At 30.7% G+C, this 26,773-nt stretch overlaps 2 protein-coding genes across 2 annotated transcripts; one reads left to right on the top strand and one right to left on the bottom strand.

The window, feature by feature from the left end:
* Window positions 1-1,592: 1,592 nt before the first annotated feature.
* LOC129294938 (squalene monooxygenase SE1-like) lies at window positions 1,593-8,916 on the top strand. Its single transcript, XM_054933406.1, has 8 exons — window positions 1,593-1,921; window positions 3,253-3,364; window positions 4,238-4,412; window positions 5,386-5,554; window positions 6,593-6,811; window positions 7,410-7,685; window positions 8,079-8,357; window positions 8,636-8,916. The coding sequence occupies exons 1-8, from the start codon at window positions 1,685-1,687 to the stop codon at window positions 8,741-8,743; spliced, it is 1,575 nt and encodes a 524-aa protein (XP_054789381.1). The 5' UTR covers window positions 1,593-1,684; the 3' UTR covers window positions 8,744-8,916.
* Window positions 8,917-25,976: 17,060 nt separating this feature from the next.
* On the bottom strand, window positions 25,977-26,552 carry LOC129294934 (subtilisin inhibitor CLSI-II-like). The gene has a single exon (XM_054933399.1). The coding sequence runs from the start codon at window positions 26,550-26,552 to the stop codon at window positions 25,977-25,979; it is 576 nt and encodes a 191-aa protein (XP_054789374.1).
* Between the last annotated feature and the right edge of the window lie 221 nt (window positions 26,553-26,773).

Here is a 26,773-nt window from a genome sequence, read left to right as displayed (position 1 = left end):
AGAATTTAAAAGTGATTTATAAAAAAGAATTAGAGAGAGTAAATTATTAATTAACTTTGCCTAAAAATTTAATGAGTCATAAATTTTATTTCTATTAAATATATATATTTTAATAATATATTTTTTGTCTTTACTATTTAGTAGGAGTAAAAAAAATTTATAATAAAAATTTAATAATATATTTTATAAATAAGGAATTTTTTTCCTGTTAGAATCGAAAAGAATATACAGGGCTAAAGTGATGAAAAAACGCATGATTCATCTCAATTAAAAAGAATAAAATATGAAACAGAAAAAATAGTTGAGCATTAAGATGCATAACAATCTCAACCTGTCCTGATGAATTACGTGTGGTGGATGGGGAAGCTGCATACAATTCCTATCTGCCAGTTGACTTGGCATCCTGTGATCCTCAAAATGGGCCTTCACAATTTTTTTTTTCCTTTTTGATTAAGTGGAGCCTTGACCAATTGATTATAACAGATACCTAACTTCTCAATTAATTTCTACCAAAAAGAAAAACTTCTCAATTAATGTTTTAAAACTTTTATGTTGATGAACAAGTCGTTTTGTGAAGAATACTCAATTAAGTAGCTCTCCCCAACATAATGTTAAATACTGAATCGGAAAAAAAAAGTTATTCTGTAAATAACAAAATATTTCCAATATATTACTCCCTTTATTCAAAAATATAAGATATTTTTTAAGAAATTGATGTTCAAAAATATAAGGTATTTTTAGTATTTTGATATGTAATCATTATTCTTTTTTAAAAGTATCCTTATTAATGAATAAATTTATATTTATTGTAGGATATTTAATAGAAATAAATATGAAAAGATAGGATTAGTTTAAAAGTAGATAATTATTTTATTGGAGAGTAAAATTCTCTTAAAAATATTTTATATTTTTAAATAGAAGGAGAAATTATTTTATATGTTATTTAATTTCCAATAAATTTTAGTGTGCAAAGTGAAAGTGATGTTGGCTTTTGCTTTAACATGTGTGTGTGTCAGAGTTTTCACTGTATGAATTCAAAGTCTATTTGAACTTAGTCAATTTACCTTTTATGTAGTCTTCTTTCAAAATTTATACCCCACACACTTTCTCTCTTCTTGTTCTATTTAAAAAGTATTTTTTTAATATTTAATAGAAGTTAAATGAAAAAAATTTATAATAAAAATTTAATAAAATGAATTATAAATAAAAGATTTTTTTTTTGCGCAATAAATAAGATAAGAGTGTGTGTGTCTCAAGCTTAGAAGGTAAGTATAATGTCAAGTTTAGATTCAAACTCTCCCTATATAATTAAAAATAATATATATATATATATATGTAACAGAAAAAAGATTATACTTAGGTGAGAAATCAATTTCAATATCAATCAATATAAAATTTAAAATTTATAACAAGTATTCTAATTAAGACTATAATATAACACACGAGCTTACTAATTTTGAGTCTTTTTTTTTTAACATAAAAAAGGTTAAAAAATGCAAGTTAAATTTTTTTTTTTTTGGCCTCAATGCAAGTTGAATTAAAATATCAGAAAGTGAAGATGAGAGTGGCTCGTTATAATCCTGTGGCTTTAAAAAGGGAAAAACTGGTTTTTGTTGCAGAACCAACTCGTCAAATTAATCCAAACCTCATACACAACCAAGAACACAGTGAGGACTTGAGATCCATGGATTACGAGTATATTCTGGGAGGAATCCTAGCTTCTGGTTTAGTGCTTGCGTTTCTTGTTGCATCAAAATTTGCAGAAAAGAGCAAGCTGGTCAAGAGTACTTCATCGTATGTACACGTGAAAACAAATGGTTTTGCAGTATCATCAAAAGATCCAGAGGTTGAAGACGATACTGATGTAATCATTGTGGGAGCTGGAGTTGCTGGTTCAGCTCTTGCTTATACACTTGGAAAGGTAGGATTAATGGCTGTGTTTTCACCAGAACTTTGTATAGATCTTTTCATATTCTGGATTTCATACTTCAAGTTTGTTCTCAATCACTCCAAGAGAAAAGAAAATTCTCGTATATGTTTTTCCTTCTTGTTTTCTCATCTATAATCAAACAAAGAAACAATGGACATATTCTTGAAACCCATTATATTTCTTGACTTCTCTAATCTGATGGTTTTTACGGTTTAGATCCATGTGAAGCAGAAGGAAAGAAAAAGTTCTTGGTATTATATTTTACAATTTTCTATATCATTTACTGCTCTTGTTCTAATTATAAGATACCATGTACAAGTAGTTCATGATAATTTATGGACATATAAGTCGCTTTAATTATAATAAAATGTTTGAAGCATTTAGAAACTTTTCTTTTGGTTTTGCCCTCCATTTGAAGTACTATTTTTGACCTTATATATTTACCAAAAAAAAAAGTAAAATTACACCTAAGTTCTACGGAAGAGAATATATTATTAAAAAGTCACATGAAATTCATAAAATACTTCATAATATCAAATTTTGCGTATTTATAATTTAGTGAAGAATATTTACAACAGGGCAATGAGCATTTGAAAGTTATAGTAAATTTCATGAAAAATTTTGATAATTTAAGGAACTGTAAACAGTGAACATGGCATGGAAAACTATGCTAGTTTAGTGATATTTCTATTATTTGAATTTCTTCAACTTTTTTAATTCTATTGTATAAATATTCTATTTTTCCATGGTATTTTTTTTCCCATAAAAATTCTAGAAGGCATTCTTGCTAATAGTAGGAGCAATTGCAAATAAGGACTATATAATGAAATTTATTACAAATGTATTTCTGAAATTACTGTCAAGGCCTTGATCCTTTTTCGGGGAAATTTTTTTCTCATGAATAGGATTGAGGGAATTAATAGCTTAATTTTAATCGACATGGACTTCTTATATCAATTTAAGTTCACTTATAATTAAATAATCTAATAATCTCGTTCTCAAGTGTAAATCTATAAGCTCATCAAGTTTATGAGTTTTTTTAATTATTATTTATTAAGTTCAATTTATTTGATATAAGACTTACTACATAAATCCACACACTTGTAGAACCTAGCAAAAACTTCTGGAAAGCATTGACCTCTGGCTTACCAATTAATAATAATTGGGTTGTATGGCAAAGACACGTGAAATTTCTTTATCAGTGATTTTTCTTTGTTTCCTTTTTCAAAAGTTTCCGTAGATGGAAGTGAAATTAATGGCCGACAAAAAATTCAAGAAAGATTGCTAAAGAATTATATCTAAGTGTGTGGTGGCATTTGCAGGACGGAAGGAGAGTTCATGTGATTGAAAGAGACTTGAAAGAACCTGACAGGATTGTGGGTGAATTGTTACAGCCTGGAGGCTACCTGAAGTTACTTCAATTGGGTCTTCAGGGTAAGATTGTAAAATTCAAATGTGATTAGCTTCAAGTAATTATTAAGTTATAAATATTTCATTAATAATTCAAAAATTATAATTAATTTTAATAGTCAAACTTGTTAAGAATTTGCAGGAATGTCATTACTGAATTATTTTTTGGTAAATGTCATTACTGAATTTTAATTAAGGAGAATGATATTAAAGGACCAAAAGATTGAATTAAATTTAAATAAACCAAAATATTTGAAAATACAAAAAAGGGTCAACGATCATTTAGTAAATTATAGTCTAAAAATATGATTTGTTTCTCTCATTTCATAATTTGCAATATTCAAAATAAGAATTTACAAGTGAAATTCACTCAATATTGTTAAAAAAAAAACTTGTCAAACAAATTTTAGATTAATTCGGTCATTAAAAGAATTTTGGTCCTTATTTTAGATTTTCAAATCTTTTGATCCTTATTTAAATTTAATTGAATCTTTTGATCCTTTAAAGTCATTTCTCCTAAGACGATTTACAGTTTTAAGTAATTTTGACCTTGCCAAAAAAAAAAAAACGGATATATGCTATGGAAAAATTTTGTTGCAAACTGTTTTGTGGCAAATTCTGTAAAATTGATTCTGTCTCTAATTAAAGCAAAACTTGAATTATGTTGCAATATCATGTGTTATAAATTTTATCAAACCTAATTATTTTATTTGGTCTCAGTACTATAAATTAAGCTTTATCTTATGTCTCAATACGAATGTGATAAGAGGAGGGGCGCGAGCTCATAAATTATAAATGTCATTTTATTTCTGTGATAACAAGTAATCAGGACTACGTACATGTGAAAGTTGAAAGAAAAATTGAAATGATAACAAATAGCATTTAATTAATTTGCAGATTGTGTGGATGAGATTGATTCTCAGAAAGTGCTTGGGTACGCACTGTACAAAGATGGGAGAAGCACCAAAATCCCATATCCTTTGGACAAGTTTGAGTCTGATGTCTCCGGCAGAAGCTTTCACAATGGCCGTTTCATACAGAGAATGCGACAAAAAGCTTCGTCTCTTCCAACGTACGTATGTGTGTACTGTTCCGCCTCCATCATTTCCCATCACAATCAATTAACACACACACGTACACTCTGATTCAATTTCATTAATTAATTTAAGTTAACTTTTAAAATTTGAGTATATGGTTGCTCTGTTCAACTACCCTCTTCATATTATAATATAAATTATTTTTTAAAAATTTTAATTGATCTAAAATATAAAATATTAATAAGTGTTATGTATTTTTTTTCAATTACATTCTTATTTTATTAAATAATTAATGAGGATATTTTAAATAAGTTAAATATCATATTTATTATATTTAAGGAAACAATTAACAAGGTGAGCAAATTTTTAGAAATCTCAAATTTTAACTAATTTTTTTTTGGAAATAACTAAATTTATTAATAATAAGTTATATTGTGGTTTGGAGGAAGGAGTCCATTGTATTAAGCATGCTATCTAAGTTGGTGGTATAATAAAAGGCATGCTCTCTAAGAAAATTTTATAACTTTCTAAAAATTCTATGCACAATTTTTTTTTTTTCATATTTTAGTTTGCCATATCCATGTGACACAAATATACATACCCAAAGATTTGTCTGTAAATATATAGAGCATATAATCACATTGTATAATTTATATAATCAACCCCACCCATATACTAGAAGAAAATTTCTTGTTATTGTAATATTTTATTACTTATTTTAAAATGCTACAAGTACATTAATTATTTAACTATTTTTCATTTTTTGAAAGATGCATCTCAAGTATAATATTAATTTTTGAGGTAATTTAACTTTTATTCTCTAAATCTTCTCTCACTTGTCAATTTAGTCCTTAATATTGACTTATGAAAAAATTCAGTGCTTGTAATTATTAAGTTAAGTAATTATAAGGACTGAGTTATTCTTATTCAAAAGTTTGGAATTAACTAAATTGATAATTTAAGGAAAGTTTAAGCACTAAAACTTATACGTTTGCTTAATTTTTGCAGTGTGAAACTAGAAGAAGGAACAGTGACATCCCTAGTAGAAGAAAAAGGAACAATCAAAGGAGTACATTACAAAACAAAGAGTGGACAAGAGCTCATTGCAAAGGCTCCCCTTACTATTGTTTGTGATGGCTGTTTCTCCAACTTGAGGCGTTCTCTTTGCAAACCTAAGGTATATATACATAATTCCTATACATTGATATATTCTTTGACACACACACACACATATTACTTTTTCAACTTTTTCGTCTGCTTTGACGAGGGTATTGAGTTGGTGGTCCCGGAGGATAACATAGTTTTTTAGTTCTTTACTTTCAAACCCCATTGTGGTTAAAAGGGGGGAAAATGTGTGTGGGTTGTTGTGTGATGTATGTTGGGTGCGTGAAATGCATGTGTGGGATCCTCTACCCATGTATGCTTCTCTTTTGCATTCCCATATTTATCTCTAGTCTACTTGGAGGCCTTACAATTAGAAGTAGAAAATAAGCAGGTTAAGCTTATGGGCTTAGCCTGTAAGCCCAATTATTCTAAAATTGATTATTTTTTAAAAAACTCAACTCTTATTTATAAGATTCAAGGTCAAGTTCATGAGCAATTTTAAAGAACAAACATATATTTTAAAATTTAAATTTAATTTTAAAATTAAAAAATATTTTATTTTTTAGGGGTAAAATAAAAACAAACCACTTAAGTTTGAGTTTATTTTTGGGGCTTATCAAAGCCAAGTTTCAAAGCTCAATTTTTTTTCTAAAAAATGCTGTTTTTTTATATTTAAACTCTTATAAAAATGGGTTTAAACACCCATTAGGCCCAATCCTTATTTTTAATTTTACTTATAATCAAGAATTTTTTTAATAAAAAAGTGAAGTTATTATCAAATCTTGAGCAAATAAATTTACGGTACTTCCCTACAATATTATAAATACAAAATTATATACCATTCGACAGTAGTTTTGGTTTTCAAAATTAATTACGATTTTTAAAATCTCATATTGAAAACTTCAATAATTTTTCAACATCATGCTCGTTTACTTTCTATCTAGCATTTTCCTCCTTTGTTACCAAACTTTGGTTTTTTTTTTTTTAAATTTCGGTATAATTATTTAGTTTTTAGTAGAATTACCTTGTCCAAATTAAAACACTTAGCTTTTTTAGCTTAGCTTTTCCATATACTTGAGTTTCAAACCCTTGATTCGATTAATGGACGCAGGTTGATGTGCCGTCTCATTTTGTTGGTCTAGTGCTGGAGAACTGTGACCTTCCATATGCAAACCATGGGCATGTAATATTGGGTGATCCTTCTCCCATCTTATTCTTTCCAATCAGTAGTACCGAGATTCGGTGTTTGGTCGACGTTCCCGGCCAAAAACTACCTTCCCTTGCTTCCGGTGACATGGCTCATTACTTGAAAACTGTAGTAGCTCCTCAGGTATATCGTCAACTCTACACTATCAATTGCCTTCTCTTTTCCCAATTTTTTAATACCAACTAATTTTCAGAATTCACATTGGACCTCAGCTAATCTAGATCAAGTCGGGATAATATAGGTGTAAAGCTCTCCCCAATTAAACGTGTGATAGTCCCACATCATGTGATTAGAGAATTAATCACAATTATATAAGTGTATGGTGAATCATTCTAAAGTACCTTATGTTATTTTTGTATAAGTGACAAACTTTAGTTTGTGATTAATGTGAAAAATTGATAAAAAAACGAAGGGAAGTAGAAGAAGAAGAAGAAACAACAAGAAGGAAAATATTAAATGTGTAATAATCTCACATTGTGTGATTAGAAAATTAATCACCATGGTGTATAAGTGTGTGGTGAATCTTTCTAAAGTAGCTTAAGTTATTTTGGTATAAATGATAAATCTTAATTTGTGATTAATTTAAAATTTAGTATCCCAAACGGAAACTAAACTTGAAATCTTGCTCAATGAATTAAACTATAACAAGTGGTGTGGTGGACCATATTGAACTATGCGTTGTTGGTGTTGGCTTATTGCATTGTTTTTCTTTGGAATTCAGATTCCTCCGGAGTTGTATGATAAGTTCATAGAAGCGATAGAGAAAGGAAACATAAGAAGCATGCCAAACAAGAGCATGCCTGCGTCTCCTTATTCCACACCTGGTGCTCTTGTCATGGGAGATGCCTTCAACATGCGCCACCCTCTAACTGGTGGAGGCATGACCGTCGCCCTCTCCGACATCGTCGTTCTCAAGAATCTTCTCCGACCACTTCGTGTTCTCCACGACGCCTCAGCTCTCTGCAAATATCTCGAATCTTTCTACACCCTTCGCAAGGTGATCATCATTTGATGTTACTGTGAAAAAAACTTATAGAGAGCGCCCTTATCATGACATTTATAAGTACATAATCACCCTAAAAGATAAAGACAAAATTTATGGGCGCTCCAAAAAATTGAACCTACCAGAGTGCTGTATTGCAAAATACTCTAATATATATGTTAGAAAATGTGATAGGTGTACTTCTCATTTCCCTTTTGAAAAACATTTTTTTACCTACTACACAATGCATTACTAGAGTGAAACTTCTGCTGCAGTATCAACTTTGAGAGATCTACCAATGTGGCCCACACGCACACATGCACGTGCCCAAGAAAAAATTAAAAACTTAAGGGGCCATGGCGTGAAATCTCATTACAATATCTAAATTGAAGGGTGTTTGATTTGCAGCCAGTGGCATCAACAATAAACACACTTGCAGGTGCACTGTACAAGGTGTTCAGTGCATCACCAGATCCAGCAAGGAAGGAAATGAGACAAGCATGTTTTGATTACTTGAGCCTTGGAGGTGTTTTCTCTGAGGGACCAGTGGCCTTATTGTCTGGTCTAAACCCTAAACCTTTGACTTTGGTTCTTCACTTCTTTGCTGTTGCCATCTTTGGTGTTGGACGCCTGCTCTTCCCTTTCCCTTCGCCACAACGCATTTGGATCGGTGCTCGATTGATTTCAGTGAGTTTTTTCTTTCCACTTCCTTCTTAATTATATACATACATGTTATTCCTTTGCTTCTATTTATCAGTCACCTTTACCATGTTTTGTTGAAATTACCAGTAGAAAATTCAAAACTCATTAATTAACTTTGTCTAAAAGTTTAATAAATTTTCAACTCCATCAGTACTTGTTAAATTTATACACACCCCCCACATGGATTTTATATTATGTTATCTATTGATAAATTAATTTTTAGTGTATAATAATATTTTTTTTAATTCCTTGTTATATGTCAGGCAGCGTCAGGTATCATATTCCCCATAATCAAGGCTGAAGGAGTGAGACAAATGTTCTTCCCTGCAGTTGTGCCTGCGTATTATAGAGCACCTCCTGTTCAACCATAGAATGTCACATCACGCAATACCTAATAAGGTTATTATATATTATGGGGAAAAAAAAAACATTGTGGTGGTGTATTTTTGCCCCGAGTTTAGAGGGAGATAAAACTGTAAAATTTTTAGGTAGAAAAGAGTTTTTTTTTTTAATAATTCATGTTAAAAAATGATGGTTAAATTATGCATAACTTGCTACTCAAGTTCGGGTTATTTGTAGATATTTAACCTTAGTAATCTTTAAAAGTTTACCATAAATTAAACCTTCTAAATTTTTATATTTCTGTAAATAATCTTCTTGTGAATATGCCAAAGGATTTATATACATGTGAGTAAATGCTTTTAAGGATCGAGGAGTTATTTATGCATAAAACAAAGTTTGAAGGAGTTACTTCTTCAGTTAAAAAATATAATATATTTTTTAAGAAATTGAATATTTAAAAAAATAAAGTATTTTTAGTATTTCAAGGCATAACTAATGTATTTTTTTCCTAAAAATACCCTTAACAAATAGATTATTTAATATTTATTTTGAATGAAACACTCTATTAAATAAGAATAAATATAGAAAGAATATATAAGTGTTAGTTTGAAAATAATTAACTAGTTTATTAAGAGGTAATATTCAATGAAAAATGTCTTAATTATATTTTTGAATACATGCAAAAAGGAAAAAAAAAAGTTTAAGAGGTATTATATGAGAAGTGTTATATGTACTGTGTATATATGATCAGTCAAATTGAATTTGAACCATCTATATCTTATTATTTTGGAATAAAATTTGAGATATTATTTTTATCTTGAATATATTGCAAGTGAAACGATATGAATATTTCAAGTATGAATTTATGTAAGAATAATAATTTAAACATGACATATATAAACATGAAAAATACGAATGTTGTGTTTGGATATAGAGGAAGATTTATTAGATTTGGATTTAAATTTAAGTTAAATCTATTATTTGAATTTATAAAAATTTATGAGATTGAATTTGATGCAAATCCAAATCTAAATTCATATTTTATTAACATTTTCTTTTAATTCTAAATATCTCATACACTTTAGCAATTTGAAATGTCATCCATTTTAACTATCTTGTTCTCTTCTTGAATATGAAATTGTTTGTTTGAGTTTATTCTACTCAAATAAAGAATTTTAAATTTAAATTTATTAGTCCAAATGCTACCCTAACTTATTCAAATTAAATTTCAGCACCTACCCAATGTCATTTATAACTCTTCACAACTAACTACCTACCCCAGAGCAATATGTTATAAATCAATCAATCTTGTAGAGGGAGGACAACGGCCTTGATGTTGATGAATTTAATGAATCAAACAGAACTTGATTTAAAAATAAAAAGTTTTACAAAGACTATCTATCTTTTTGCCTTTAGTCAAAGTATAGTATAACTTAATATCTTTTTTGTCTTAAATTATAAGATATTTTTATATAAAATTTTACACATTAATAAATTTTATTAAATATACTTAATAACTTTATTTTTTAAAATAAAATATAAACTTTTAAAAATATCATTCATTTAATAACCTTAAATCTATACTTAATTAATATTAAGTATAGAGAGAAAAAAGAGTGATATTGAAATAAGCCTATTTAATAAAAATTTAATTTTCTCAAAGTATTTTATATTTTAGAATGACAAATCTTCCTTAAAAATGTCTTATAATTTAAGACGAAGGAAATACTACATACTACTTTGGTTGCCGAGGCCCAAAAAAAAAATGAAGTTAAAGAAGATTTCAAAACAAATATACTATAGTCACTAGATACACGAACTATTGAATCCTATAAAACACACAGGAGGAGAACAAGCTCTCATTTTCCCTCCCTCCCTCCCTCCCTCTCTCTGCGTGTGTGTTTTCCCCCCCTCCTTTTTCCTTCATAACTCATATATCAAAGTTTTCAACAGTTCTGATTTATCATTTTATAAAATGTTTCAATTATGTATTGATATTCTATTCTGATCTAAATATAAAATTATTATTACTATTTTAAATTATATTATATAAATAAATTTAAACTGTTAAAATGTGATTTCTCTTTTAAAACTGAAAAATTTTATTAAAAATATTTTACAAAGTGATTTTTTTTTTCAATTTTTTAGCTATAGTTTTAAATTGTTCAGATAAACATTTAACAATTTAAACTTAATTATATATTTTATCTAAAATTATAATAATAATTGGAATGGAGAGGTTACTCTCTCATAAAATGCCAATACCAATACATATATTGGTTCATGATGGATTTAATTTGGTAAGTATCAAAAATTCCCCCACTCAATGAATGTCTCACATAGCATGAACCAAAGAGATTGGCTCTGCACAGTCGCTTTTGATTATCCCAGGCCTACTTCAAAGCCATGTTACACGCTCATAACTCATCACCCAAACTATGAATCACAATGGACACGAATTCCATAAAAGCTTCCAAGCAATTTCCTCTATGATCTCTCATGATGCTACCTTTAGCATCCACCATACATTTGCTGATCGCCTTAGCTTGAACAAGGAGGGTACTGATAGACGAGTTCCTATTCTCAAACAATCTGTCGTTTAATTAAATAAAATAAAACATAATTTATGAACAAATTGAATATGAGATCCCAAAAATTTCCAATTCAATGTTAAACTAACGACATATGCCAAACGATATTAAGTTATGCCATCCTACAATTTCAAATCCAAATTCATCCTATAAAAATTTATGCAATTTCAACACATTTTCTTACACTTTTTGATGAGATTGTACATACTTTTGATATATATATATATATATATAAAATAAAAAAATGTGCATGTCTTATACTACTACAACTAAATTTCTTAGTAACATATAGGAAATTTTCAAAACAGTATACTATACTTGGCATGAGAAAAAAGTAGAGGACAAAGTACATTTTGCCTTACGTGGCAAAGGAAAGAAAAATGAGATGGAGAGGAAACTGAGGGAAAAATAACATGTTGGACCCACATATTTCCTCCCAAACTTTTCTTTTTAAATATGGAGAAATATTTTAGGAAGAAAACTTTACTCCCAAATTTATCCATGAATATTTTTCATTTCTCGCCTCCTACCTCCTTCCATTTACATCCTTTAAAATATTTTTATTCCATTGATAATATATAATGAAAATGAAAATTATATTAATAATATGTTAAAATTTTAAGTTTTATTATATCTAATATTTTCTACAAATAACAACGTTACTATTGTCCATATGAAATTAACAAATTTTTTGTTCTACTGGATTTTTCTTGGTCAGCCAAGTCTAATGAGAGAAAATTGCATCTCTTCATTTAATTTCCTCTTCTATCTATTTTCTCTAGTTAATCAAGCACTACATAAATTCCCTGTGTGTAACTATTAAATTCCTTTAGTCTAAGTATTAAATTTCCTGTATGTGACTATTAAGCAAGGGGATCGGAATTATTTGTCTTGTGAGCATTTCAGTCATTACATTTTTTCTTCTTTTCAGTTGAAGACCTTGGTCCTGTAAAATAATTTTCTAAATTTAATGTCCATATCTAGAAATAACTTATCATTTTAGTCCTTGAGCATAATTACCCCCTGTCAGTTATAGATCGCACTTATAAATCTGTAAAATCTAAAATGATATGATATGATCCACGTAAATCAGTTTTAGGCGCATTTTGCTTTACTTAGTCAAAAGAAACATGATTCATATATTGAGATTTGAGATTTAAGGATTCAAAAAAAAAAAATTAATGACAATTTGCCCGATTCACATAGGTATTAGAGGATTCATAACCTTAAAAAGAAAAACTATAAATAAAATGTTATTGTTCATTCATAACCTCTATATAAGTACAATGTACTAAAAAACAAGTAAAGAACAGTGAACAAGAAATGTTTATCATTTTCATATGAGATTTTATCAGTATCAATTGGTTATACATCCCTTTCACTTTGCTCTATTTTGCGTCTCATCCTACTGACTAGTGTTCCCTCGTACTCCTGCGCTTCCCTTTCTCTGCGTAATAAGACAACGTAAGATTTCTACACCACGGTTCCCCGCAAATGTACAGATAATCCAAAAGGGAAAATTACATTTAGAGGATTGAAAAGTGTGTAAATCACAAATAAGGACCTTGATAAAAAACATGCCGTCATTTGCCAATGACATTGCCACCATTACTACCGTTCCTGCCACCTTAATTGAATTCATAGCTACTAAGGTGTCAACAATTTTAGTTGTCGGCAATACTATGCTTTGTAATATTTCTGAAAAAAGTGTTGACTAATACGTGAATAAGCATGAGTACCTTCAAATGTTTCCATTGATCCCTACTTACCGTAATTGAATTCAGAAGGGTTGCCTATTTTATGTTTTACTTGATCAGGCCAGACTAGAAATATGTTGTCATTTAATTGCTTGGGAGTATAAACTATGCCACCTAGAAATTAAATTGTTCTAAAACTTAATTATTATTCTAAACTGAATTCATGGCTACAAAGAACTTAAAACTAGATTAAAAACATTTCCCAACCCGCTTGAAATAACATTAATTAGATAGGTCCTATAAATGATGACCAATCGTGCATTTCAAAAAGAATCCGTGAGGTAGGATAAGCAACAGATAAGTTTGATCTTTAATCAATCAACATCCACACATTTTCATTACTAGCTCTATAAATAGAACCCATGCAAGCTCCCATTTCCACACCACAGCGTCACTTTTTCTATCACATTTCAATGCTCTCAGTAGTTTACTCAGCAACCAGCGATATTAATGGAGATTGCCTTGCGCGCTCTGTTTTTCCTTCCCTTTGTCTTCTCCACACAACCAAACCCTAACCCTGGCTGAAGACGTGCTAGACACCAATGGCGACCCTGTTGTGACTGGGAAGGCATATCACGTTCTGTACTCGACCAACACAATGTTTAGAATTGGACTGGATCAAATCGAAAGCACATGTTGCCCAGTTTTGTTGGTGGTGGGAATTAATCCCAAGCTTGTGTTTCTTAGGGTTCCAGAGTCAGAAGAGCATCGGCGAACAGAGCATCGGCGAACCCATTTTTTCTCTCCACCGCCAATGTAGTCTTCACCGTCAATCCATTCTTCTAGTCCTCCGCATCAGTTTCAGCTAGTCACCGTTGGTCTGTGCTTCTTCTTGCCGTCGCATGTCCGCCTTAGAGTCATCGGATTTTTCATTCTCCTTCTCTTATTTAAACAACAGAACCTGTGAAAGTGATAGAGAGAGCGTCTGAAATTTTCCCTTCTCTTCACCGTCGATCTGCTTCTCTGTAGCTCACCGTCGACTTCCCTCTTTGCCACCGTGTTCATCCGCTACTCTTCTCTCCATTTACGTCGTCAGCTGCTGTGAGGGTGGAGTCATCGAATACTCCTCCCTTGTCGTTCTCCTCTGTTCTTCTACTGATTTGTGTTGGCGCCTGTATGTGTGTCATCTTCAACTTATCTTCCTCCTCAGCTCTGGCCATCGTGCATGCATGTGGTAAGCTTTCTTTTCTCTACTCTTTTGATCGAAGATTCTGCCTTTGTTTTTGTTTTATGGCTGCCATGAATTCTTCAGAAATTGAGGAGTTGAATTAATTTGGTTGCTGCCGTATATAATTTTATTGGGATTCCAAGTTGAATATTGATGATAAGGTTAATATGGGAAGATGATTAGATCGTTGGAGACTTGTTGAGGATTGAACTTTGGTGAAAGCTCTCTAGGTGCTTGTCAAAATGTTTACGGGGAAGAATTTAGTGAATGAATGTTATTAAATTTCTATGTTTATTTTGGAGGAGCATATGTAAGTATAATACCTATTGAAAATCCTAAGATTTTTGGTTATTGATTTTAGTTTCTTCTCATATGTGACTCAAAGGCTTGATTGAGATTTATTTTAGAATGTTTTGTATTATTGATGATGCTTAAATAGCGTAGGAAGTTTGACTTAGGAATTAATTGAAGAAGCGAAATTGGTAATGATGAAATTTTAGTTGTAATGAACACATGTGAATGCTACCAAGATGTTTTTTTTTAATGCTCAAAGAAAGGAGTAAGGTGTTAATGGATTTATATAATTAAATTCAGAATTCATTGACAAGGAAGAAATTTAGATTCTATTTTAAAAGTTCATGTTGATGTTGAGAAAATGTTAAGAAATTATATTTGAGCTTGAAAGTGGGTTATTTATTTTATATTAAGGTGCTTGTTTCTTAACTTATTTTGAAATGTTGATGGAGTGTTTATTGAAATGTTTGAAGAAAGAATTGGAATTGAACGAAGAAAGTATTAGAGTCTTATTGGTGCTTATTGTGTATTGAACCTTGATACACTAAAGGTGTTTGTAAAAATGCATGATAGAAAATTAGACAAAAATGTGAATTGTTCAATTTTCATATTATTAGTTTTAAAGGAATATGTGTAAGTGGTGGCTTAAGCCATTAAATTGGCATCGTAGGGTACTTAAGGAAAGTAATGCTAAATAATGATTATGGCGTTTCATTAAGCTTTAAATAGTTATAAAAGGAACTGAAGGGTTTTCTATTATTCTAGTTGGGTTATTGTTAAGTTAATAATGTGATAAGGAAATCATTGGCTAAACATATATTGTTGTGATGTTATTTAAAATTAATTAGAATGTCACAAATTGTTTGATGAATTAGTTGAGAAGTGATATTGAATGAGGTGGAAGACTTATTAGAGTAAAAAGAATCTTATTTACTGTTGACAATTAGGATATTAAAGCACTTACTTATTTATATTAAGAAAAGAATGAATAAGTAATCTTTGAATTGTGATTGATTTATTAGGAAAATTAATGGCACCCTTAGAATTAAGTGAGACATTGAAGTGAAGTAAGGTTTAAAATTATTGAAAAACTCTCAGGTGAGTGACTAGCGTCCCAAATAATTTTTTACAAAGTATTTATAAAATTTCTTTATTCAAATTTTTATATTATTCCTTTTTAAATTGTATACATATTCTTGTTCATTGTATTTTATGATTTATACAATTCTTTTTGTTTACATCACTTTTATAATAACTAGCTCATCACAGAATTTGCTTTATTTTCATTAGGAATTATGCTATTGTTAGGGAAGATTTGGATCCAATATATTATTAACTAATTATTCATTCTATGCATCCTTGTTGTTTAAATTTTATAATTTATATGATAGTAGTTAACACAGTGATTCATGTGTGGAGAGAAACTTGAAAAGAAAATTTGATAGCTGAGTATTATATTTTAAAAGAGATGATTTTAAATGAATGTTTCAACTTCATGCATACTTGATTTTAATAAGAGGGACTGAGTTCAGAATGCTGAATGTTAATGACAATTTCATTAGCTCTTAGGACGCCATGGTATACCTAGCTAGTAGAGTGATTGTAGGAGGTGCTAACTCCATGCACAAGCTAACGCACGTGGAATGGAAGGATGAATATTCGTGAGCATTGTACTCACACTTGTTTCGTGGGCTTAGTGCTTGTGCTTGTTTCGTGACTTCTAGCCACGTTTGATTTTTTCGTAGCTTTAAGCTGTGCTTGTCAGTGATTTACTCTCTTAGACTGTGTGTCCACGCTTGTTGGTTATTTACTCTCATAGATTGTGTGTCTACGTTTGTTAATCATTCTAATTAAGTTTCACTAAAGAAGGAAATTTTGAAATTATTTTCTTTAAATTTGATCTCAGAAATTAAATTGCTATTTTCACTATATATGGAGATGTTTAAGAACGTGTAAGAAAATTAATACTTTCAAATTTTAATAATTTTTATTTGTATTTGTATTTATGATTTATATAATTTTCAACTGATTATTTTAATAAATTTATAATTAATTCATTGATTTTCTTTCCATTATTTCCTTCAATTGTAGATTAGGATGCTACTCACTGAAAAAAATTTATTTGGCCTCAAATATTGAAATTGACCTTACACCTCCTGTTGATCACTGAGGGATACAATTGCCTTTTGGAATCATGGAAGCATGCATTAGTTTCTTTTGATGTAAATATATTTTGTATTATGAAATGTTAATTTAGTGCTCCATGTATATCGTAATTAGGTCCTTGCCTTATTTATTATTGTGAAAATCTGCTAGAGTAGAGCTAAACTTCTTTCTGGCTTGGCTGATAGGTTTTCTTATTGCAGAGATTTTAGGAGATCTTAATTACATGGGAGATTTTGTTGAAATTTTTATAGAATGGTTAAACTTTACTAACTTTAAATTTAAACATAAATTATATATCATTATCCTGAATTAATTTTTTGGTAAATTAAGGCTTTCGAAATGTGAGTCTATCTCATTTTTCATGCCAGTTACACCCTTAGTATTGGGGTGTGACACTCTATACTCTTCTGATCTTATTGTGCAAGGTCTTGCTGGAGTTGATGTTGATTATAATCTTATAGTTGTTCAACTATATTGTAAAGTAAAAGAACTTAACTAGATTGAATTCTAGGCTGAGTTATTAACTTATGAGAGTCCTTTAGATCAACTTCACCAAATTTCTAGCCTTTCTTTGTCTAATAATCTAGTCAATTTTGCCAGAGCCGAATCATTTGCATCATGTGCTTGGTATGGTGGCTGTGGTTCTAGACATTCTTATTCACATACACCAACTCAAAATGGTAGAGCTGAAAGAAAACATAAACACATCATAGAAATGAATTTAACACTATTAGCTCAAGCTAAAATGCCTTTATTCTACTGGTGAGAAGCCTTCACAACTGCCACTAATCTTATCAACCTTTTGTCAACCTTTGTTTCAGGTGATATCTCACCTCATTTTTGTTTATTTGGCAAATATCTAAATTATGATAGACTCAAAGTTTTTCACTCTGCTTACTATCCTTGTCTTAGACCTTATAACCAACATAAACTTGAATTTAGGTTTACTAAATGTGAATTTTTGGGATACAGTAATGCTCATAAAGGCTGTAAATGTTGAAGTTCTATTTTCAGGGTTTATATTTCAAGACATGTTGTGTTTAATGAAGGAGAATTTCCTTTTGCTACAGGTTTCATAAATAAAAGGATCATACCTGAAGAGCATTTCATCCAAAGGTCTTCTTCAAGCTAGCACTAGCCTCAGTAGATAGAAAATGCATTCATGAAGTTTCCGCACCTTTAAATGATAGTACCGTGTCATCTTTTTCACCAACTTCACCAGAGATTTTGAATTTTATTATTCCATATAACAATTCCACTACTACAATACCTGATGCAGGTAATGGACATTAACTTATAAGTCATGAGTCAAATATAGAGAATCAAATAACTCAACAAATATCAGAGTCTTCATCAGAACAAATTCAACAAGCTAGTCTAGTAAATCAACATCACATGATTACTTGAAGCAAGGCTGGAATCTCTAAACCTAAGGTGCCATATGTTGGTCTAACTTTAACTAAAAAAGATGATAAATCTAACCCTAGAAATGTCACAAAAGCTTTACAATCTAAAGAGTGGAGGAAAGCAATGCAATATGAATATAATGCATTGATTCTTAAAAAAACTTGGGTGCTAGTTCCTTTCATTGGTCAACAAAATTTGGTTGATTGCAAGTGAGTGTTCAAAAGAGAATACAATGCAAATGGATCATTTCAGAAGCATAAAGCTAGATTAGTGGTGAAAGGCTTTTGACAAAGTCTAGGCATTGATTCTGAAGAAACATTTAGTCTAGTTCTTAAGCTTCTACACTTAGATTTATTCTCACCATAGCTATTACATTTAATTAGCAAATACATCAAATGGACATCAACAATGCTTTTCTAAATGGTGATTTGCAAGAACAAGTACTCATGAAACAAGTAGATGGTTTTATTGACTCTCGATTCCCAAAGCATGTATGTCTTCTAAGGAAACCACTTTATGGTTTAAAATAAGCACTGTGGTTTGACAAGCTATGAACAACCTTGTTAATTTGGAAATTTCTACATTCTAAAAGTGACTCTTCCTTATTTTTCCAAAAAAAAAAAGACTTGTTATGTTTGTGTTAATATATGTGGATGATATCATAGTCATAGGCAACTCTTCTACAGCTTTGAATCTATTTATCAAACAACTTCATAAGATCTTTGCACTCAAAGATCTTGGTCAACTATACCATTTTTTAGGAATTGAACCTTTCAAAGATGACACTGACCTCTATCTCAAGCAAGAGAGATATATCCAGAACATCTTTCAATGTTTTGGTATGTCTAAATTTACTCTTGTTCTAACACCTATGGTAGTCAACAGGTACTATTCAAAAAATGATGGTACGCCCTTTAAAGATCTTACCACATATAGATAAATTATTGGCTCACTATAATACTTGATCCACACACAGCCAAACATCATGTTTACAGTAAATAAGCTAAGTCAATTTTTAAGCTCACCAATATTAGTTCATTGGCAAGCCTTAAAGTGAGTTCTAAGGTATCTTAGAGGAACATCAGATCTAGGTTTACATATTAAACCAGGTAATCATCTTACCTTACAGGATTTCACTGATGCCGATTGGGCCGTTTGTTTAGATGATCAAAGATCTATTGGTAGGTACTGTGTTTTTCTCAATGACTCCTTGATTTCATGGTCGGCCAAGAAATAGAAGGTCGTTGCTCACTCAAGTGTCAAATCTGAGTACCATGCTTTCACTGATCTAGCATCATAGCTTGCTTGGATTTAGTCATTCACAGTTGAACTTGGCCTCCATCTTAGAGAACCACCGATTGTGTGGTGCAATAATCTCTCTGCTTCTACCTTAGCCTCAAACCCATTCTTTCATGCTAGGATGAAACACATTGAACTCAATATTCACTTTGTTCGTGATCGTGTACTTACTAGCCATCTATTTGTTCGATATGTCCCTTCATCTAAGCAACTTGCTGACATTTTCACTAAGGCTCTCTCACACTCAAAGCTACTGGACTTCAAGACCAAACTCAGGATTCAAAAATTTTTCATCCCTCCTTTGTGGGGGCCTGTTGAGACAAATAGGACTTTATGTGTTAAGCCCAATATAGCGTATATGCTTAGGTCCAGTTGGTTATTACTTAAGTCTAATAGTCTCTAATGTTTACTCCAAGCCTTTTCTGTTGTGGGCCTATTAGATGGCTTATTCTTTCTGCTCTAGGGTTCAGTGCCCTATCTATAAATAATAATAAATGAAGAGAGGCTTGTGCACCACCATTTTACACAAATTAGTTTGTCATATTTGTTCTTTGATATTAATGCTGATAATGAGCTCCCTTATAATATCGCTCTAAATAATTCAGCATATCTAATGTTGTTGATGATGATTATGTGTTATGAATAAATGTTGTTTGCTTTTGTTACTTGCATTCTTAAATAATAGCTCTAATACAAGTCATTGAACCAAACGAACCACCGGTTCACGGTCGATGATGACTAGATCATTAACCCATTTGGTTTTTACTAGTTTGGACTGTTTCTATTAGTCTGGTTCATTTATATTTTTTGGATTGGATGAACGAACGGTTCATTAGTTTTTCGTCAAATTGACTTGTCCGATCCAATTTTCATCAATTACCCTTGTTTTTTCTTTTTTCTTTTTTTTTTGCCCATAAGACTTTGATGGGCAGGCAAAATAGATTTGACTAGCTTTAATTATTAGGAGAAAAATTAATATTTATTATTTAAATAAATAATGATAATTCAATATAATAATGACTACTCTCTCCACTAGCTTTCTTTCTCTCTCGGATCTAAACTCGATACTGCTCACTTGCTCCTCTCTGGCTTTTGATTTTTTCCCCCGTTTGGTTTTTGACAGATTTAAAGCTCCATTCTGTGTTGCTCTTATTGGGCTAGACAATATTTGGTTAACTTTTTTTTAATTATTTAGAGATTGCTGAAAGCTGGATAAAATTGTGGGATTGGTTTTTTTTTTGACGTATTATGGGTCAAATAGAAATTTAGGGCTTTTGCACAGAAAGCCCATATTATAAGATCAAGTAAAAGAAATAGCCCATCTTTTCTTAAATTTTAAAAATGGCCTTTTTAATATTTAGATTATAATTAAGTTACAAAACTGCCATTTTTAATACATGTTTTTTTTTCTAATACTAAGAGATTCAAAACACAAGAAATCTTTGGAACGAGAAAGAAAACGGAATTCAATGTGAAAGAGACGAACAAGAGATAGCAGTAGTGTGAGTGAGCCACAATCATGACGGCAAGAGACAAATATAAAGTGAGATACATTGGTGGTACTCGACGGAATGGAGCACGCCAGTGGGAAAACAGAGCTACAGATTCATAATTTTTTATTTTATTAGTTTAAGTATTTAATTTTTTGTGATAAGTTAAGAGTCTAAAATTTTTTGTGGACTATGTTTGATCTATTTTAAGTAAATGATTATGTGTTTTTCGTATTACTGATCTACAATACTATATCATTAATATATGACTGTATATCAATTATAAATAAGTTTACATTTGATTGTTTGGTTTTGTCAATCTACAATAATATATTAGTTATATACTATTATATATCACTGATATATAAGCCATATCAGTGAAAATTTACCTTATCATTGTATATCAATGATGTAATATCGCTTGTCAGTAATGGAGTTTTCTCTTCAATGTCTAACGTCCTCTTCGTAATATCTGCGAAAAACAAAGAGGGAGAGAGAGGAAAAGCTTTGCAATGAAGATGGTGATCCAGGAAAATCAGATCCAAAATTCTAATAAAGAAAAACACTATATGAGATATGAATATGATGATCCAGGGAAATCAAATCAAAAAATATAATGAAAAAAAATATTTAGAGATGATTATAAGAAAGGGAGCAAGCACGATACTATTTTTGATGATAAAAATGAAAGAGTCAATTAGTTAAAAATTAGTTAAATTAGATATATTTTATTTTAATAATAAATTTATTATGAGGATAAAAAAGAAAAAACACATGTAATTGATTTTATAAATGATCTATATTTCAAAATATTTAAAAACCTCATCCATAATTTATGAAAGTTGTATTTTTTGAAGCCTCATTAAACTATAGGTTTAAGAGCTTTTAAAACCCTACACTCACAAGTGTAATGTCGCCCCTATTATTAATAAATATTAAATTTAATTATTAGTTAATTAAAAAATTATAAAAAAGGACTTCAAAAATTACATAAAATAAGTAAAAAATTATAAATACATATCCTATTCTTATAATAAAATTAATATTGATTAATTTTTTAAAATTTTAAATAAAATACTAAGAGACAAACGTTATTTCTTTCTTATATAAGAGACCAAAATACTATTTTAATCAGCTACTTTGAACAATTACTATTTTAACAAAAATATTATTTTTAATTACTTACCTATATTGTTATCAATAATGGTGATCTCATAATCACCTGTCAACCGATCAAAATACTTAGTCAAAATTAAATTTTAGTCTTCAACATGTAAAAGAAATAACATTTGTCTTTTAGTATTTATTTGTAATTGATAGAGCGTACTAATCAGTATTAAAATTTGTATATCGTATTTATATTTGTAATTTTCTAAATCATTTTTTATAATTTTTGAAGTTGTTTTCTATAATTTGCTAAATAGAAAGTAAAGAGCAGGGAACAAGAAATGATGATCATTTTCATATTAGGTTTTGTCAATATCGATTTGGTTTTACATCCCTTTCACTTTGCTTTATTTTGCTTCTCACCCTACTCACATGTGTTTCCTCAGAATAATGCGCTTCCTTTTCTATCTCTGTGTAATGAGACAAATAGGACAACGTAGGATCTGGGGCCCCTGCAAATGTAGAGATAATCCAAAATGAAATATAATATTCACTCCCTCAATTCCAAAATACAAACAACTTTTAATAATAATTTACATATCAATAAAATTCTTATTTTCATAATATATATATATATATATATTATCATTAGTTTCAATTTATTATGGGTAAAAAAATCATAAATTCACCAACATATATGAGATTCTAAGTTAATAAATCCAAGGAGTAAAATGAAAAAAAAAATTTACAAGTACTAAGTTGTTTATATTTTTAACCAAATTTAAATAGGATAAAATTGTTTTATTTTGAACTGGAGAGAGTGTGGGATTGAGAAATTGTGTAAATCACAAATAATTAAGGACCTTGATTGTATTGTTTTCTAGATGAAGCAAAAAACATGCTCGTCATATGTTGGAAATGTTTACGTCAGTGCCGCTAATTACATTGCCAGCCACCACTACTACCATTGCGGCCATCTTAATTGAATTCATGATTGCTAGCTGCTAACTCATCAACATCATATTTTTAGCTGTAGGCAATATTTTGCTTTGTAACAATTCTAGAAATATTGTCTAATGTTTGAATGAGCAATAAGTTTTCATGTATTATTGTTATTGATCATTACTTTAAACAACAAATATTTGGCAACATCAAATCTATTCCCTAAAATGGATGGGTAATAGTTTTCAATGTTAGAAATAAAATTTCAGGAAAATCACTACAAAGTTCCTCATAAGGATTCTAATTACTATAAGATCTCATGAAATGTACAAACTACTCTCAAGTAGAAAATTTTTTATTTTAAATATTTTGTGTATAATTACTGAAATACTCTTATGTTAATATTTTTTTTTTAAAATTTATACCATCCAACGCTGATCGCTAAAGCTCAGGTGATGATCAGTAATGGGATAATTTTGGGAAGGGTGGTCTTGGGGGATTAGAACTCAAGACCACATGGTTCCCCAAAAGTTAAAATAAGGATATTTTAGAAATATTTACTTTTCTTTTTCTGATATTTTTAATATATTTTAATTTATTTATAAATTAGAAAAATTCAAAATTTAGTTTAAGAATTATCCCTAAATATAATATTTTGTATTATACTACATCATATATATATATATATATAGCCGTACTGGGAAGTGGTAATTAGAGGGAAGAATGGGCAAGAGACAAGTTTGATCTTCGATGGAAATGTGTGAATAAGACAATGAAAGATTTCCACATCATAAGGGGAAAAAATAACATTTTTAGTCAGTCAATCATATTCTACACATTTCCATTCTCTCATCTTTACTAGCTCTATAAATAGAATCCATGCAAGATCCCATTTCCATGCACGCCACACACCCTCACTTTTTCTTTCACATTTCAGTCCTCTCAGTATACTCAACTTACAATGAAGATCTACTGCCTTGCCTGCTCTGTTTTTCCTTCACTTTGTCTTCTCCACACAACACCAAACCCTAACCCTAGTATGCTTGACACCAATTGCAACCCTGTTGTCCCTTAGAAGCATAGCTATGAAATTTGGGTCAACCTGACTAGTTAAATCAGTAAATTGTTGAACTAATGCCTTAATCAGTTTAATGAAATGTTTTATCTATAGTCAGTCTAACTATGATTTGACTATAATTTTTACCATTAACCTTGAACTATTGCATTAATTAGTTCAATGACTAGTCCAACTTTTAGTACCTTGCTTGGAAGTCATACCACATTCTAAATGCCACCAATTATAAGCTTGGAGTTGAACTCAATCAAGCCGAAGATACATCCTACTGCCCCATTGCTATGGTGGTAGGCATTGATCCTAAGCTTGTCTATGTTGAGGATGATCAGCCACATCAGTTAGGTCATAGTATAAGCACAAATGAACCTGTGTATTGCATTCGGTTCAGTTTCTAAGTGCGCTTCATCTTCTGAGCTCATCATTGCAGTTCATAAGGATGGAACACATATGCTTGGGCTAATTCTAATTCTATTTTGCCATGGCCATTGTTTCTAGAAGGAAGGAGCTGAGGTTACTTTCATCAAAAAGTGGTAACCAAGGCATCTTTACAAATGGCAAGAGTGGAGAAAACTAACTAACAAAGGTTGGTCTAGTTAATAAGAATTTGGCTCATAACCTATAAGGCCACAGGATTAAATCCTGTTGCCAATATGAGGATATTGTTGATGGGCAATTTGTAGGTACCTTTGTAAGAGATCTTTGAGTTTGGAGGCATGCCCTAATTGTGATAGGTTCCTATAACCTAACTCACCTAAACTATTTTTTTTATAAAAAAAGAATTGAGCAAACTCTGGGGATAATTGCAAGAGATGACCCTAAAAGAAGTGGAGTATGGAGCCAGGAAGGGGGGGGGACTGTGTTTTAGCTTATTATAAAAAGAGAAGCAAAGCCCCTTCATACCCTCAAATCCCTACAACACATGAATTGGCACAAAGATAATGTACAGGCACTTCCTTTTGCAAAAATTCTGACAAATTCCCCTAGAAAGCAGCCTCACCGCTCAAGCATTTTTCTCTTATTTTAATTCCATATTATATTTTCTATAATTTTTTATATCAATATCAATGTCATGTCTACTCACACAATGGATTTTTTTTTGGCCAGCACACAATGGAATTATTACATTTGTTCCATCTCTAGTTCTTCATTTTTTATTAAAAAAAATTAGCACTTAACTCCGGGAAAATTGTGCAAAAGACACTAGAAACTCACCGTTTGATTCCCCATGTAACTAAAACACAGCAAACACAATACCATTTAATGGTTAGTTCCCCTCACGTTTCTCCACCCCTGAAAGATTCATTTTGGATTAAGAAAGTTGCTGATGAAAGAAACAACTTGTACAATCTTACCTTCAAAATCCTTGATATAGACGATAGTATATCTTGTGTCGGCCGATCTTTTCATGAATCACCACGCTTTGCACGGTTATCATGAAACATTGCCTTCAAAAGTCCTTTCTTTAATTTTTCAAAGAATCTAACTTTGTCTCAAATCCTTTCTAGCACGTGATATTAACATAAAATCAAATCTTCTGGAAAAAAAAAATAAATCAAATCATTTATTGCTATTTATCCACTATTTATTTACTTTATAAATTCAATAACTATTTTTATCATTTTTCTTTAAAATATTCTTAATATCATGATTGCAACTGATACGTAATATTTCTAATATTTATTTAAAGCAATCTTAATCTAAGTTGTTGTTAAAAAATGCCATGTTATTTAACTCTTAATATTAGTTTTTTTGGCTCTTTTTCCGAGCACCTGATTGGTTCTTTGGTCAATCAAAGTCCAAGCAAGACAATGAAGGGAACAAGCGAAATCGAGGAACGTTAATAAGAAATAATAGCAAGAGATAATAACGTCCAATAGGATAGAACTTTATTTAGAGCAATATATAAAAAAGCTCGTTAAGTGCTTCTCTTTTTCATGCATTAGGGCAACAAAGTCTGCATAACAAGTTAATAACGTCCAATAGGATAGAACTTGACCCTGAGCCCTTCCTCCGAACAAAGCTTCAAAACAGAGAGGTCTTCTTTATCGTTGTAGCTTCGGATTGAAACAACATGCTCATCCACTTCATGAAGATTGAAGACAAGATTATAAGCATCACGTTCATCTTTAGCTTTCTTAACACGAAATGAACCAGGAACGTGACGTTTGTCAGGCGGACCAACCACAAGAGGATACACAGCACAAGCATCGGCTTGAACTCTCCAATTTGGTGGATTCGCGCATTCAGATGTCCATGAGAACTCGATCTCCAAGGGATCTCTAGCGGTGATGTTTTCTACTTCTTTGTGTTTGATCGAGTGAAAAATCACCTGCTTTGGATCAATGGCCATCACCACCGAAATAGGGCAAGTTTGGTTTCCGATAAGATCAAGTGAAATCGCGTGCTCGCAGTTCGTGGCATCACGAATGTGGTAGGGTTTCCCAGGTCTAACAGGATTGTTCTCGACGTCAAGAACAACATCATCAGCTTCGGAACACGAGGCAAAGAGAAGGAAAAACAGTGCAATTAATGCAGTCCTCATCTCGTTATGGAACTGAATATATTTGGTTATCTCTAGAGTCTGTGTTAATTATTATGGGAGCTTGAATGGATTCAATTTATAGAGCTAGAGAGAGTTCAAAATAGTGAAGTGTATGAACTGAAGCATGCTTGTAGGAATAATGGAGAAATGGAAGAAGGACCAGTGTTTTCGGTTTCCATAGAAGGACCATCCTATAGTTTGCTGAGAAGTAAAGAACAAGT

This window comes from Prosopis cineraria, unplaced genomic scaffold (assembly GCF_029017545.1).
Source record: "Prosopis cineraria cultivar Desert tree isolate PC_DT_omini unplaced genomic scaffold, ASM2901754v1 PC22, whole genome shotgun sequence".
NCBI lineage: Eukaryota > Viridiplantae > Streptophyta > Magnoliopsida > Fabales > Fabaceae > Prosopis > Prosopis cineraria.
Note: the sequence above shows the minus strand (reverse complement) of the source record. Positions and strands in the feature narration are given on the sequence as shown.

What these genes read in the sequence shown, in the direction of transcription:
- LOC129294938 (XM_054933406.1), top strand. Translation starts at nt 1,685, where the DNA reads ATGGATTACGAGTATATTCTGGGAGGAATCCTAGCTTCTGGTTTAGTG. An exon ending in TTGCTTATACACTTGGAAAG is followed by an intron (nt 1,922 to 3,252) that starts GTAGGATTAATG and finishes TGGCATTTGCAG; the next exon opens with GACGGAAGGAGAGTTCATGT. An exon ending in TCGGTGCTCGATTGATTTCA is followed by an intron (nt 8,358 to 8,635) that starts GTGAGTTTTTTC and finishes GTTATATGTCAG; the next exon opens with GCAGCGTCAGGTATCATATT.
- LOC129294934 (XM_054933399.1), bottom strand. Translation starts at nt 26,552, where the DNA reads ATGAGGACTGCATTAATTGCACTGTTTTTCCTTCTCTTTGCCTCGTGT.